This window comes from Pseudophryne corroboree, chromosome 7 (genome assembly GCF_028390025.1).
Source record: "Pseudophryne corroboree isolate aPseCor3 chromosome 7, aPseCor3.hap2, whole genome shotgun sequence".
Classification (NCBI taxonomy): Eukaryota; Metazoa; Chordata; class Amphibia; order Anura; family Myobatrachidae; genus Pseudophryne; species Pseudophryne corroboree.
In genome coordinates, this window is record NC_086450.1 from 12,876,580 (window position 1) to 12,892,332 (window position 15,753).

At 50.7% G+C, this 15,753-nt stretch overlaps 1 protein-coding gene across 5 annotated transcripts in view; it reads right to left on the bottom strand.

Moving 5' to 3' along the window:
- ADAM23 (ADAM metallopeptidase domain 23) overlaps positions 1-15,753 on the bottom strand; it is a 282,388-nt gene that overhangs the window by 11,566 nt on the left and 255,069 nt on the right. The window contains exon 25 of one of the 5 annotated variants that reach the window (XM_063932699.1): positions 13,406-13,496. The exons of 3 other annotated variants lie outside the window; for them this stretch is intronic. In XM_063932699.1, coding sequence (XP_063788769.1) covers positions 13,406-13,496 — 91 coding nt within the window. Of the gene's footprint in view, positions 1-13,405; positions 13,497-15,753 lie in introns of those variants that run through there. One more of the 5 variants, XM_063932701.1, reaches the window with a different exon arrangement.

The window sequence follows — 15,753 nt, forward strand, 5'->3', positions numbered from 1 at the left end:
ATTGGGTGTCGGGCAACTGGAATTCCCCCAAAGTGCACATTTTTTTTGCATTAGATGTATAGGCTTAAGCCTCCTGCACTGCTTTGTGCTGTTGCTCTCCCTCTGCAACTTATGGCGGGTACTCCATCATGCCTTACATTTTAACATATCTGCTGTAGAAGGTGCATGTTAAACTAACCGGTGCGTTCTACCGTCGCACTTATTCGGAATAACAACAGCATTATATTGTGGCAGTTTGTGCTCTCATTTAGGTGTCAGTAAAACACACAGCAGTTTATATGATGACATCTGCCAGTATTTTTCAAAATCCAAAGTTAATGGGAAGTTGCAGGTGGGCGAGCGCATCAAGCTCTTTGATGCCAAAATATAATGCGTCAGGTCCATTACCTTCATCGCAGCTTTATACAGAGTGCAATATAACCCATTGAATTAGGCAGAAGAAATACAGGTCTCAGGTAAATCCTATTACACTGTTATATGCCCCATCACTAACGAGCTGAGATTATCTTCTGCGGGATTGATTATCAACCAGTTTATCAACGTAAAAGTATCAGTGTAAATAGTAAATCCTATCAACGGCGTGTAGCAATGTCGCCTGATGTCACAGCTACAGGAAGTGAGCTGTATACAGGGATCAGAATGAGGCATTAGAAGATCCTTATCGTTTGTACACATTATAATGACATGTGGCATTTCCCAATATCCGGATTTCCTCATCTGTGTGAGAATATGACCAGAAACCCTTCTAATTCCTAGCATCCGGCCTTTATTACAGAGGCACGGTGCAGAAGAGATCTTCCAACCAACCAACCAACCAACCAACCAACCAACCAACCAACCAACCAACCAACCAACCGCGTAACACACGGTAACCCCTGAGAAATGCGTCCACACGGACTGCTTATTCTGTCACCTTTCTGCATTTACTCTGGAGGAGTCGGTGGCATTCGCCATGTGGTGGAATGTAAAGTACAGACGTGTCCTCATACATCTAGCCTCAATACACCATGCACCGCGAGCTGCCTGGCGCCAGTTCCCAGGCTGCTCTCCTAACGCCGGCCGTCTTTTTCTACCGAAAATGCATCTTATTCGCGTCGCTATGTGGTGGAATGTAACGTAAAAGGAGGATTTTCTAATGTTATCTGCAGTTGTCGCTTTTGTTTTTCAAAGTGTAAAGCGCTAGATGTCTGAAGGCGTCTGGACGATGGCGTTCTCGTCTGACACGCAACATTCCACGCAGGACTATAAATATCACATATGTAAGTAAATCTATAACTGATCCTTGGGACTGCTCCTAATAATTCCCAGGATGACTGTGCCGTAGAGTGTCCCTAGTGTGTATTCCAGCCAGCGCTAACATACGGGGATGGCGGTCATTAGGTCATCGACATGAGTTTTTCGCAGTTTTTTTTTTTTTTTACCTTTTTCATACTTAACGATCCACGTGGACTACGATTGGGAACGGTAACCTGTGCCGAGTGCAGCGATAGCGAAGCGAGACACCTTGCCCGAAGCCTGGCGAGCAAAGCGAGCCATGGGAGGGGTTACGGTGCACTAATTGGGGTTCCCCGTCACTTTTCAAAGAAAACGACACCAAAAACAGTTACAAAAAAACACCATGTCGACCTAGCACATGTCGATCCAATGACCACGTCGACCTAATTCATGTCGACCCAATGTGGTCGACCCAATGTGTGTCAACTTAACTCATGTCGACCTAATGAACCACACCCAACATACGGGATGTTGTTATAACTCTGTCATTTACAACGTCAACAGTCATAATGACAATTTCACAATGTTGCCATTTATGAAGTCGACTTTGTTAAAGTGTTGACATTGAACATGTCGGCCTGTGCAGAATGGTGATAATGTCCACAACTGAAATGAAGACATTCTGCACAGACCAGAGGAGTAGTGTTAGGATTAGGTACTAGGGGGAGGGTTAGCCTGTGGGAGGGTTAGGGTTAGGCTGCAGGAGGGGCGGGGTTAGGGTTAGGCTGCAGGAGGGGAGGGTTAGGGTTAGGCTGCAGGAGGGGAGGGTTAGGGTTAGGCTGCAGGAGGGGTGGGTTAGGATTAGGCTGCAGGAGGGGTGGGTTAGGATTAGGCTGCAGGAGGGGAGGGTTAGGGTTAGGCTGCAGGAGGGGAGGGTTAGGGTTAGGCTGCAGGAGGGGAGGTTAGGGTTTGGCTGCAGGAGGGGAGGGTTAGGGTTAGGCTGTGGGGGCAGGAGGGGAGGGTTAGGGTTAGGCTGTGGGGGCAGGAGGGTTAGGATTAGGCTGTAGGAGGGTTAGGGTTAGGCTGCGGGAGGGTTAGGATTAGGGTGCAGGAGGGGAGGGTTAGGATTAGGCTGCGGGAGGGGAGGGTTAGGGTGCGGGAGGGGAGGGTTAGGGTTAGGCTGCAGGAGGGGAGGGTTAGGATTAGGGTGTAGGAGGGGAGGGTTATGGTTAAGCACTAGGGGCAGAGTTAGGGTTTGGCACTAGAGGGAGTGTTAGGCTGCAGGAGGGGAGGGTTAGGTACTAGGGTTAGGGTTAGTCTGTGGGAGGGGAGGATTAGGTACTAGAGGGAGGGTTAGGGTTAGTCTGTGGGAGCGGTGGTTTAAGGTTAGGCACTAGTGGGTTAGGGTTAGGTGCCAGTGTGAGCGTTAGGGTTAGGCTACAGAACAGGAGGGTTGTGGTTAGGCCATAGGGGAGGGTTAGGGTTAGTCTGAAGGAGGGGAGGATTAGGTAATTGGGGGAGGGTTAGGCCGCAGGAGACGAGGTTATGGTTAGGTACTAAGGCGAGGGTTAAGGTTAGTCTGTAGGAGGGGAGGATTAGGTAATTGGGGGAGGGTTAGGCCGCAGGAGACGAGGGTTATGGTTAGGTACTATGACGAGGGTTAGGGTTAGTCTGTGGGAGGGGAGGATTAGGTACTAGGGCGAGGGTTAGTCTGTGGGAGCGGTGGTTTATGGTTAGGCACTAGTGGGTTAGGGTTAGGTGCCAGTGTGAGCGTTAGGGTTAGGCTACAGAACAGGAGGGTTATGGTTAGGCCATCGGGGAGGGTTAGGGTTAGGCTACGGAAGGGGAGGGTCAGGGTTAAGAACTAGGGGGAGGGTTAAGGTTAGTCTGTGGGGGGGAGGGATAGAGTTAGGCTGCTGGAAGGGATACGCAATTGTGATTTAGAGTGAGCAAGATTGCGAAGAGTTTTTAATCTGTTTTATTTGAAGTTTTAGGTTAAAATTGTAATTTTATTTCTGAATATTTGGGAAAAATATATTCAACTGTATTGAATGAATTCATACCAACATCATCTAACAAAAGGTGGGTTAATTGACAAAAGGTTGTTAAATCGGGAACTTTAGATTCCATATAAATTAGGCGCTCCCCCCAAAAAAACTATTTATTTTCCTTAATTACGCTTGGTCCATACTTGGAATTTGATGCCTATTTAAATATATTTTAAAATATTGGGAAATATTAGCATGAGAAGGGGGGTTAGGGTTAGAGTGCAGGGCCGAGAAGGTTAGGGTTAGGGACCAAGGAGGGAGGGTTAGGCACACAGAAGTGGAGGTTAGGGTTAGGCATTGAGCGGTTAGGGTTAGGCACCACCGGGATGGTTAGGCACCCAAAAAGGGAGGGTTAGGGGGCTTACTGGTGGCTTGTTGGGATTATAATGGACAGGATGCCGCTGTCGGTATACTGACAGCTGACATCTTGTCCATCGGCAAATCATACTGAACCCGTCAGGGGCATGGGGCTTAGTCCTGCCTTCGACAGTCTACCAATGAGTGCAACCCAACAATGGTTTCATGCTATCAATGGTAATCACATATGGCACGTCATTGGTTAACCACCAATAGGAAGATACTGTAGGGTTAGTGCTAGTTGATACAGTCAATAGAGCCATTACACATGACAGTAACTATAGGATTCACTCACAACACAAGATCAGAAGATGCCATTTACACAAGCAGTAGTTCCTAGGTCATACAGGAGCTAACTATGCAGCTTTCCAAAGACAGTAGTGTTTTTGAAATTTACTCCATTAGTGCTCTCAACTAAAACAAAAGGCTAGCACAGTCCACGCTGTCACAGTCCACGTTATCTCAGTCCATTTCACTGGAAGTATAGTTCATTGTGCCCACTCCTTACATAACAACATGCACTTCAAGCTTTGTGCTAGGCCAGGCCAATGTGACTGAGGTTCTGCTACAGAATATACTTTTACTACAGATTTGTTTTTGTTTTTATCAAATCAGAAAAAAACCCTGGAAATTATTATATACACTTTGGGTGCAAAGATGAGATTTTTTACTATAAACTAAATCTAGGTTTCCTGCTGAGGAACACTTTACATTCGGTAAAAAGATTTATTACGTAAAGGCATTTGGGGAGATGTATCAAATCTTGGAGTGAGATAAAGTCGAGAAGTTGCTCATAGCTTCTGTTATTTATCTAGCACAGTCTGCAAAATGACAGTTAGCACCTGACTGGTTGCTATGGGAAACTTCTCCAGAGTTATCTTTATAACTAGGTGTCACTGACAGTTATGCATCGGCCATTGCACACTTACCATCGGATGTCAGCGCAAGGACCAATTAAATGGACAGAGTACTACACAGCGCATTTTAAACATGCAAAAAGGGCATATTTAACTCAGTGGAGTAACACAGGGTGGGCTGAACAAACTTGAATGCACATTTGACACACTGGTGATGACCCTATTTATGGAACTGAATGTAGTCCTGCGAGTGCCTGTCTGTACCTTACTGTTCATACATCCAACTTGTTTTTAAAAAGGTTTCAGTATGTTTTCTGTAACCTTAGCAGGCAATCATTATTTGGGAAGACCTTCACGCTTTGGGCAGACCATCACTCTTTGGGCGGACAGTCACTCTTTGGGCAGACCGTCACTCTTTGGGCAGACTGTCACTCTTTGGGCAGACTGTCACTCTTTGGGCAGACCGTCACTCTTTGGGCAGACCGTCACTCTTTGGGCAGACCGTCACTCTTTGGGCAGGCCATCACTCTTTGGGCGGACAGCCACTCTTTGGGCGGACCGTCACTCTTTGGGAAGACCGCCACTCTTTAGGAAGACCACTACTCTTTGGGCAGACCACCACTCTTTGGGAAGACCGTCATGCTTTGGGAAGACCGTCACGCTTTGGACAGACCGTCATGCTTTGGGTAGATCGCCACTCTTTGGGAAGACCATCACACTTTAGGCAGACCGCCACTCTTTGGGCAGACCGTTACTCTTTGGGCAGACCGTCATGCTTTGGGAAGACCATCACATTTTGGGAAGACCATCACTCTTTGGGAAGACCGTCACTCTTTGGGAAGACCGCCACTCTTTGGACAGACCATCATGCTTTGGGAAGACCATCACATTTTGGGAAGACCATCACTCTTTGGGAAGAACGTCAAGCTTTGGGCAGACCGTCACTCTTTGAGCGGACCATCACGCTTTGGGCAGATCGTCGCTCTTTCAGCGGATCATCACGCTTTGGGCAGACCATCACTCTTTGGGCGTACCATCACGTTTTGGGCAGTCTGCCACTCTTTGGGAAGACCGTCACACTTTAGGCAGACCGCCACTCTTTGGGCAGACCGTTACTCTTTGGGCAGACCATCATGCATTGGGAAGACCATCACATTTTGGGAAGACCGTCACTCTTTGGACAGACCATCACTCTTTGGGAAGACCGCCACTCTTTGGACAGACCATCATGCTTTGGGAAGACCATCACATTTTGGGAAGACCATCACTCTTTGGAAAGAACGTCAAGCTTTGGGCAGACCGTCACTCTTTGAGCGGACCATCACGCTTTGGGCAGATTGTCTCTCTTTCAGCGGATCATCACGCTTTGGGCAGACCATCACGTTTTGGGCAGTCTGCCACTCTTTGGGAAGACCGTCGCGCTTTGGGAAGACCATCACACTTTGGGCAGACCGCCACAGTTTGGGCAGACTGCCATGCTTTGGGAAGACCGTCACACTTTGGGAAGACCATCATGCTTTGGGCAGACCATCACGCTTTGGGCAGACCGTCACTCTTTGGGAAGACTGTCAAGCTTTGGGCAGACCGCCACGCTTTGGGCGGACTGACACTCTTTGGGAAGACCGTCACTCTTTGGGAAGACCGCCACTGTTTGGGAAGACCATTACACTTTGGGCAGACCACCACTCTTTGGACAGACCATCATGCTTTGGGAAGACCATCACATTTTGGGAAGACCATCACATTTTGGGAAGACCATCACTCTTTGGGAAGAACGTCAAGCTTTGGGCAGACCGTCACTTTTTGAGCGGACTATCACGCTTTGGGCAGATCGTCACTCTTTCAGCGGACAATCACGCTTTGGGCAGACCGTCACTCTTTGGGTGGACCATTACGCTTTGGGCAGACCATCACTCTTTGGGCGGACCATCACGTTTTGGGCAGACTGCCACTCTTTGGGAAGACCGTCACGCTTTGGGAAGACCATCACACTTTGGGCAGACCGCCACACTTTGGGCAGACCGCCACACTTTGGGCAGACCGCCACACTTTGGGCAGACTGCCATGCTTTGGGATGACCGTCACACTTTGGGAAGACCATCATGCTTTGGGCAGACCATCACACTTTGGGCAGACCGTCACTCTTTGGGAAGACCGTCAAGCTTTGGGCAGACCGCCACTCTTTGGGCAGACCGCCACGCTTTGGGCAGACTGCCACTCTTTGGGAAGACCGTCACGCTTTGGGAAGACCATCACGCTTTGGGAAGACCATCACGCTTTGGGCAGACTGTCACTCTTTGGGAAGACCGTCACTGTTTGGGCAGACCGCCACGCATTGGGAAGACCATCACTCTTTGGGAAGACCATCACTCTTTAGGATGACCGTCACACTTTGGGGCTGATTCTGACTTGCACACTATGTTGACGTCGGAAGAAGTTGAGCAATTGTGTTCATACAGAGTCGCAGTAGCAGCTTTAGGGGCAGGCAGAAGTGACAGGGAGGTGGCTATTCAGATGAACGTGTTGGGCGTATTATAGGAGTGACAAAGAGGTTTTGCTGCAGTGATTGTGTACACAGGTGCTTAATCGCTCGAATTGGAGGCCACACTCTGTCGGAGAAACTGCTCCCACCATACGGCTGCTGCAAGTTTCGCTGGGGCGCACAACTGTTTTATCTACAGTGTCTAAAAGACGCACAAAGTGGCCATCTCAGTCCTCGCACACTCATCTGCACGGCTGTTCACCGGGGAAGGGCTGATACTAGCATTAACACATAGTTGTGACTAAGGCAGAAGACCCTAAAGCAGTTGCAGCATAGGGAGACTAGGAATCAGGTACAAATAATGAGGGACAAGATTCTCTTTACATCATAAGCCGTTTACCACCTGGGGTCACTATATCCTCTGAACAGCGTGCGGTAACTGATTGTATTCACATACAACTGGAAAGCGCACTGCAGGGTGACGGGCAGGTGCCACACCAGTGCATGAGGATGTAAATATATATATTATAAGGTAAAGAAAACCTTTTATGTACAGACCCACAGAAACTCAGACTGGTGTCACACTAACAACTGAAGAAAGCTCTACATTTAGATGTGCAGCCTCTTCTTACCAATGGCGACACTCCAAGCCGTCTGAATCCTTATGTTTAGCTAACCTGCAGAATTATATATATACTAGGTGATTCATCGCGCCCTACGGGCGCTCTTCACACCGTCATAAGGGGCTTCGCCCCTGTAACTCCTACATAAAGGTGATGGTGTAGAATAGTAGTTGTATAATGTATTGTGGTGGAATGTGGCTTTTGGTGTTGGTGAAATTTTGCATGGCAAAAGGGAATGTGATGGTGAATGGAGTGTGGGGTGTTGTGAGTGGGTGAAGAGTGTGATGTGTGTGGTCCGTAGTGGGGGGGTGTAGGTTAAGGGACATGCATGAGGGATTTGGGGGCAGCAGACATTGGAGGCGGCTAGAGATGGTGTGAGGGTGATGGGTGCAGGAGTGCTGGTTAGTGGGTGGTGTGGTAGTCAAGATGGGTAAGGTGTTTTGTGCGAGGATGGGGGGGTGAGAAGGGGGAAGAGTGTGGAGGGTGAGTGAGTGTGCGTGTGTGTAAGGTTGAGGTGGTAGGAGTGTGTGTTTGATGATAGTGAGTGTTGACGTGAGGTGGGTGTACATATGGTGTGATGTTTTTGATCCGTTGTTGGGGGGGAGGAAGGGGGGTGGGGGTAGGGAAAGCCACATGCATTACAGGTGTTTGGGGGCAGCAGACAGAGGAGGCTGGTAGAGATGGTCAGAGTGTGATGGGTGCAGGAATAGGCAGGTGGGTATGGTGTGCGGCATGTTGAGACAGGGGAGGCTGGTAAATGACCAGGTGGGTATGGTGTCCAGCATGTTGAGACAGCGGAGGTTTTTAAATTGGCAGGTGGGTATGTTGGCGGGCATGTTGAGACAGTGGAGGCTGGTAAATAGGCAGGTGGGTATGGTGTGCGGAATGGTGAGACAGTGGAGGCTGGTAAATAGGCAGGTGGGTATGGTGTGCGGCATGGTGAGACAGGGGAGGCTGGTAAATAGGCAGGTGGGTATGGTGTCCGGCATGGTGAGACAGGGGAGGCTGGTAAATTACCAGGTGGGTATGGTGTCCGGCATGTTGAGACAGTGGGGGCTGGTAAATAGGCAGGTGGGCATGTTGGGGGGCATGTTGAGACAGTGGAGGCTGGTAAATAGGCAGGTGGGTATAGTGTGCAGCATGGTGAGACAGTGGAGGCTGGTAAATAGGCAGGTGGGTATGGTGTGCGGCATGGTGAGACAGTGGAGGCTGGTAAATAGGCAGGTGGGTATGTTGTGCGGCATGGTGAGACAGGGGAGGCTGGTAAATAGGCAGGTGGGTATGGTGTGCGGCATGGTGAGACGGGAGGCTGGTAAATAGGCAGGTGGGTATGGTGTGCGGCATGGTGAGACAGTGGAGGCTGGTAAATAGGCAGGTGGGCATGGTGTGCGGCATGGTGAGACAGGGGAGGCAGGTAAATGGCCAGGTGGGTATGGTGTGCAGCATGGTGAGACAGTGGAGGCTGGTAAATAGGCAGGTGGGTATGGTGTGCGGCATGGTGAGACAGTGGAGGCTGGTAAATAGGCAGGTGGGTATGGTGTGCGGCATGGTGAGACAGTGGAGGCTGGTAAATAGGCAGGTGGGTATTGACTCTAAAATATAGAAGCACTTGTAATTTGTTTAAAAAATGCTCATACCTAAAGCCAATGAAGAAAACAATCCCTCCAGCAGACCCTTCAACCACGATATAGGATCACAGCCAAAAGGCCGAGAAGCGACTACACTTGATCTTAACCAAAATGGCTAAAACTTATATGATAGCTAAGTTTTAGGCATTTTGGTTAAGATCAAGTGTAGTCGCTTCTCGGCCTTTTGGCTGTGATCCTGTATCGTGGTTGAAGGGTCTGCTGGAGGGATTATTTTCTTCATTGGCTTTAGGTATGAGCATTTTTTTAACAAATTACAAGCGCTTCTATATTTTAGAGTCAGTATTGTTTATCTTTACAGAAGCTGCTAAAAATCACACAAGCGCAGTGAAAAATATATTTTAATTAAGGCAGGTGGGTATGTTGTGCGGCATGGTGAGACAGGGGAGGCTGGTAAATAGGCAGGTGGGTATGTTGGGGGGCATGCTGAGATGGCGGAGGCTGGTAAATAGGCAGGTGGGTATGGTGTGCGGCATGGTGAGACAGCGGAGGCTGGTAAATAGGCAGGTGGCTATGGTGGGTGGCATGTCCAGTAATGTGTTGCTCCAGTGTAGAGCAGCGTGTGGCTGTGGCTCCTGGCCAGCGTGTACATGTGGGAGCTGGGGAGGGGGGTTGTGTATGCAGGCTGTGGTGGTGTGGGGTGTGGGTGGGTGCTGTACAGTGGGTGTTGTGTGGGGCTGGAAGGTGGAGGGGGGGTTGCGGAGGCAGGCTGTGGTGGTGTGGGGTGCGGGTGGGTGCTGTACAGTGGGTGTTGTGTGGGGCTGGGGGGTGGAAGGTGGAGGGGGGGTTGCGGAGGCAGGCTGTGGTGGTGTGGGGTGCGGGTGGGTGCTGTACAGTGGGTGTTGTGTGGGGCTGGGGGGTGGAAGGTGGAGGGGGGGTTGCGGAGGCAGGCTGTGGTGGTGTGGGGTGCGGGTGGGTACTGTACAGTGGGTGTTGTGTGGGGCTGGGGGGTGGAAGGTGGAGGGGGGTTGCGGAGGCAGGCTGTGGTGGTGTGGGGTGCGGGTGGGTGCTGTACAGTGGGTGTTGTGTGGAGCTGGGGGGTGAAAGGTGGTGGAGGTGGGGGTTGCAGCGGCAGGCTGTGGTGGTGTGGGGTGCGGTTGTCTTGCGTCTCCCGTTCTGCGCTTGATGTGAGCTGCTTGAGGTGGGAGCTGTGGAGGGGGGTAGCGGAGGCAGCATGTGGGGTACGGCAGGCTCCCGGGCCACGGGTTTTATGTGCGGCCGGAGGTGGGAGCTGTAGAGGGGAGTAGCGGAGGCAGCGTGTGGCGGTGCGGCAGGCTCCCGGGCCGCGGTTCTTCTGTGCGGAATGCGGCCGGAGGTGGGAGCTGTGGAGGGGGGTAGCGGTGGCAGCGTGTGGGGTGCGGGCGGCTCCCGGGTAGCGGGTCTTCTGTGCGGAATGCGGCAGGAGGGGGTAGCGGTGGCAGCGTGTGGGGTGCGGGCGGCTCCCGGGTAGCGGGTCTTCTGTGCGGGATGCGGCCGGAGGTGGGAGATGTGGAGGGGGTAGCGGAGGCAGTGTGTGGAGTGCGGGCGGGTCTTCTGTGCGGGATGCGGCCAGAGGGGGAAGCTGTGGAGGGGGTAGCGGTGGCAGCGTGTGGCGTGCGAGCGGGTCTTCCGGGTAGCGGGTCTTCTGTGCGGGATGCGACCGGAGGTGGGAGATGTGGAGTGGGTAGCGGAGGCAGCGTGTGGGGTGCGGGCGGGTCTTCTGTGCAGGATGCGGCCGGAGGGGGAAGCTGTGGAGGGGGTAGCGGAGGCAGCGTGTGGGGTGCGAGCGGGTCTTCTGTGCGGGATGCGCCCGGAGGTGGGAGATGTGGAGGGGGGTAGCGGAGGCAGCGTGTGGGGTGCGAGCGGGTCTTCTGTGCGGGATGCGGCCGGAGATGTGGAGGGGGGTAGCGGAGGCAGCGCGCGGGGTGCGAGTGGGTCTTCTGTGCGGGATGCGGCCGGAGGTGGGAGATGTGGAGGGGGTTAGTGGAGGCAGCGTGTGGGGTGCGAGCGGGTCTTCTGTGCGGGATGCGCCCGGAGGTGGGAGATGTGGAGGGGGGTAGCGGAGGCAGCGTGTGGGGTGCGAGCGGGTCTTCTGTGCGGGATGCGGCCGGAGATGTGGAGGGGGGTAGCGGAGGCAGCGTGTGGGGTGCGAGTGGGTCTTCTGTGCGGGATGCGGCCGGAGGTGGGAGATGTGGAGGGGGTTAGTGGAGGCAGCGTGTGGGGTGCGAGTGTGTCTTCTGTGCGGGATGCGGCCGGAGGTGGGAGATGTGGAGGGGGGTAGCGGAGGCAGCGTGTGGAGTGCGGGCGGGTCTTCTGTACGGTATGCGGCAGGAGGGGAAATCTGTGGAGGGGGGTAGCGGAGGCAGCGTGTGGGGTGCGGGCGGGTCTTCTGTGCGGGATGCGGCCAGAGGGGGAAGCTGTGGAGGGGGGTAGCAGAGGCAGCATGTGGGGTGCGGGCGGGTCTTCTGTGCGGGATGCGGCAGGAGGGGGAAGCTGTGGAGGGAATAACGGAGGCAGCGTGTGGGGTGCGGGCGGCTCCTGGGCCGCGGTTCTTCTGTGCGGGATGCGGCAGGAGGGGGAAGCTGTGGAGGGGGTAGCGGAGGCAGCGTGTGGGGTGCGGGCGGGTCTTCTGTGCAGGATGCGGCAGGAGGAGGAAGCTGTGGAGGGGGTAGCGGAGGCGTGGGGTGTGGGCGGCTCCCGGCCAGCGGGTGTTCTATGTGGCAGGAGGTGGGAGGTGTGGAGGGGGGGGTCGAGGAGGCAGCGTGTGGCGGTGGGGGGTGCGGGCGGCTCCCGTCCAGGGTATGATGTGTGCGGCTGTAGGTGGGAGGTGTGGACGGGGTGTTGCGGTAGCAGGCTGTGGTGGTGCGGGTGTCAGTGGGAGCAAGTTGTCAGGCTGTTAGGCAAGGAGAGTTCGGTGTGGGAGGGGTGTGTGGTACCGTGCACGGTGGGGCGTCCGGCCAGTGATGGTTGCCTATGATGCTGGATTGTGTGCCTGTCCACCTGGGCACTGGTCAGGAGCAGGTGACTCCGCCCAGCGTTACGGCCAGGCACAGAGTCACAGACTTGGGCTGATATATAGGAGATATATACAGACAGACGAAAAAAATAGTGGCACTCCAGTGAACTTTTCAATCAGTAAAGTATATTGGTAAATAAAAACGAATACCAACGTTTCGAGGCTATTACAGCCTCTTTGTCAAGGTGCAGAATAGCCTCGAAACGTTGGTATTCATTTTTATTTACCAATATACTTTACTGATTGAAAAGTCCACTGGAGTGCCACTATTTTTTTCATCTGTACTGCTACACACAGAGGGCACCCGTGGCGGATGATCATTCAGCTTGGAGTGCCAAGCCAACAAGCACTACACTATATATATATATATATATATATATATATGGAATATATATGGCATGATAACAGGAATATGGCATGATAACAGGAATGTCTAGTCAATCTCACTTCGATTATTATATGCTATTTATTGAAAATGAATATATTTGAAAGCACACCCTTAGTTGACAGAATGCTTTGCTGTAAGTACACGTTGTATACAGGATGACTTAGCACCTACAATGCAGATTATTATCTTTCTCTGCTTATCTACTATATCAGTTGTGAGCGTTTAAACCATCGTCAGAGTTGCTGCACATTCTTTTATATGTACACGCCACGTATCCTCTACGTCACGGGGGAGCCTGTTGCTGAGAAGGGGACTGATACAGGCTTAACTTGCGCTGTCATCAGAATAAATGACATTTACTTCGTATTCCTTATATTCTTATTCATTTGCATTAAAAACTTTGTGCTGAGATTTCGGAATCAGTATGTGTCTCTTGTGCTGTCCTGAACGAGGCCTCTGTGCTCAAATTATTATTTGGCTTATTGAATGTTATTATGGCCACTGAGCGGCGCCGTTTTAATGAGGCAGCAAAAAAACAACAACAAGTTATTCAAAACCAGGATTTAAATGCATTTTATTCTGCTAATCTCAGCTCTATCTTATCACCCAAGTGTCATCTGTTTCTTAAATATCCATTACTTTTAATAGAATTTTTTTTTTTGGTCGCTAGCATGCGTCTGACCAACACCGTGTAGCAGAAACTCAAAAAGTTGTGATATACAGGAAGCAAAAATAAAATAAAATAAAAGATTAATGGCATAGCCACTGAAGAGAAGACATGCGTTGTTCCTTACTTAAATCCCCATCCAGTCCCCCCAAGGACAATAGCTGCTACCAGGATGGCACCAGCAATGGAGCCTATTATAAGGTTGGTGGCACTAGGACCTGCGGTAAATAATTATGGGAAGAAAAACATAAGAACCAACCACACAACGGAAACGCAGACAGATAATCTCGCAGCCTGACGCAGGATATACAGATGGAGCCATGGTCATCTATCCCTTTAATAGGATTAAGTGAGTCAGTGCTGTCGGACTTAATGCCCTGCTGCAATGACTTAATCCCCTGCTGTATTGTTCTCTCTGTATTGTATTGCAGCTCAGAACAATAGATGAAAGGCTTATGCTAATAAGCCTTGGTGCACCTAGGTGCAGCAGAGAAGGCTAGATGCGCGAGGCTCCATCTGTACATATAGACATTGACCGCTGCATCACTCCCTGTCTAGTGAATGTAACATAATACATTTGTAGGGGCCTCATTCCACTAAGCATTATAATGTCACATGAATGCAGGAAAATGTATGGGGGGGGGGGGGGCACTCTTTGGGCAAGAACACTAAGAACACTTGCTCATTTTTAGGAAGAAGGATCTTAAAGGAAAATGCAATTTTGTAACGTTATCCGTATTTCCTTCACTGCTTTTAGCGTAAGCAACTCTTCGTCAGTAGGAAGAGCTAACACTCCAAAATGCTGCGCTTAAATGCGACTGACGGGACGTTGCAGATTCTGTTCGCTTGATGACTGTGAGAGAGATGGCCAACACATTGCTGCTAAAGTAATTAACCAGAAGTACTAAATTGCTGGCGTTCTGTGTCAGGCAATTACACCGCTCACATAATAATTAAGAATCTTCAAGTTCTAACACTTAAATATCTGTGACGTTTTATTAGCTCGGTTAACTTTCATTTACACTTTTAGAAAGTTGAGGAAGGGGTCATACACTCAAAGTGGCAATTTAAACACGGAAAAACACTACAGTCTCATTGGAATATTCAACACATCAAAGCAATCCATTTAGCGTTTACAAACCATCAAACAATGCAGCGACAGCGAACATGGCTTTTACGCAACGCGGAGGCACAGGACACATCCAATTGTGCAATTTTCTCCTAACCGCACAGAGGACACTTGAAGAAAATTGGATGCCCTTGTAATAATTAACCCCTAGCAGCGTCTGAGCATTTCCGTAGCCAAGTTACTGAGTAATCCCTTGTGGACCTGACACTCTGTTCCCGCAGATCTTTGCCACACTCCCTCTGTTGCAGCAGAATGGCACAGGTTGGGGAGAATCCCAGGCACTGGTGCCCTCCGTGGGCACATATCTAGCTGGAGAGGCAGATTTACTACGCAGACACAGTTATTCTGGTGGATGATTTGGAGACGTCCTCTACCCCAAATGTCATATTGACCATCTCCGCCCCATAATGCTTCCCCCAACCCTAGCCATTGTTGAAATGGTGCAATGGCCCTCATTCCGAGTTGTTCGCTCGCAAGCTGCTTTTAGCAGCTTTGCACACGCTAAGCCGCCGCCTACTGGGAGTGAATCTTAGCTTATCAAAATTGCGAATGAAAGATTAGCAGAATTGCGTATAGACACTTCTTAGCAGTTTCTGAGTAGCTCCAGACTTACTCGGCATCTGCGATCAGTTCAGTGCTCGTCGTTCCTGGTTTGACGTCACAAACACACCCAGCGTTCGCCCAGACACTCCCCCGTTTCTCCAGCCACTACCGCGTTTTTCCCAGAAACGGTAGCGTTTTTTCCCACACGCCCATAAAACGGCCTGTTTCCGCCCAGAAACACCCACTTCCTGTCAATCAAATTACGATCACCAGAACGAAGAAAAAAGCTTGTAATGCCGTGAGTAAAAAACCTAACAGCATAGCAAATTTACTTGGCGCAGTCGCACTGCAGACATTGCGCATGCGCATTAGCGACTAATCGCTCCGTTGCGAGAAAAAAATAATGAGCGAACAACTCGGAATGACCCCCAATGTTCTGTGTGTCACATAAAGGAAAGTAGGCCAAGGAGGGTAGGTAACTTGCTTTTGTGATGACAATCCCTTTGCATGATGGAAGGTCGCATAGTAAATATTTAATTTAGTTTATCAAACTGTGGCAGTGCGCAATGTGACATTCAGCATAAGGGCATATAGCGTCTTAGTAAGAGGACACTTCTAATTGTGGCAGAAAATACACTTTGGGGGTAATTCTGAGTTGATCGCAGCAGCAAATTTGTTAGCAGTTGGGCAAAACCACGTGCACTGCAGGTGGGGCAGATATAACATGTGCAGTTAGATTTGGGTGGGTTATATTGTTTATGTGCAGAGTAAATACTGGCTCTCTCTGCACATGTTACCCAAAT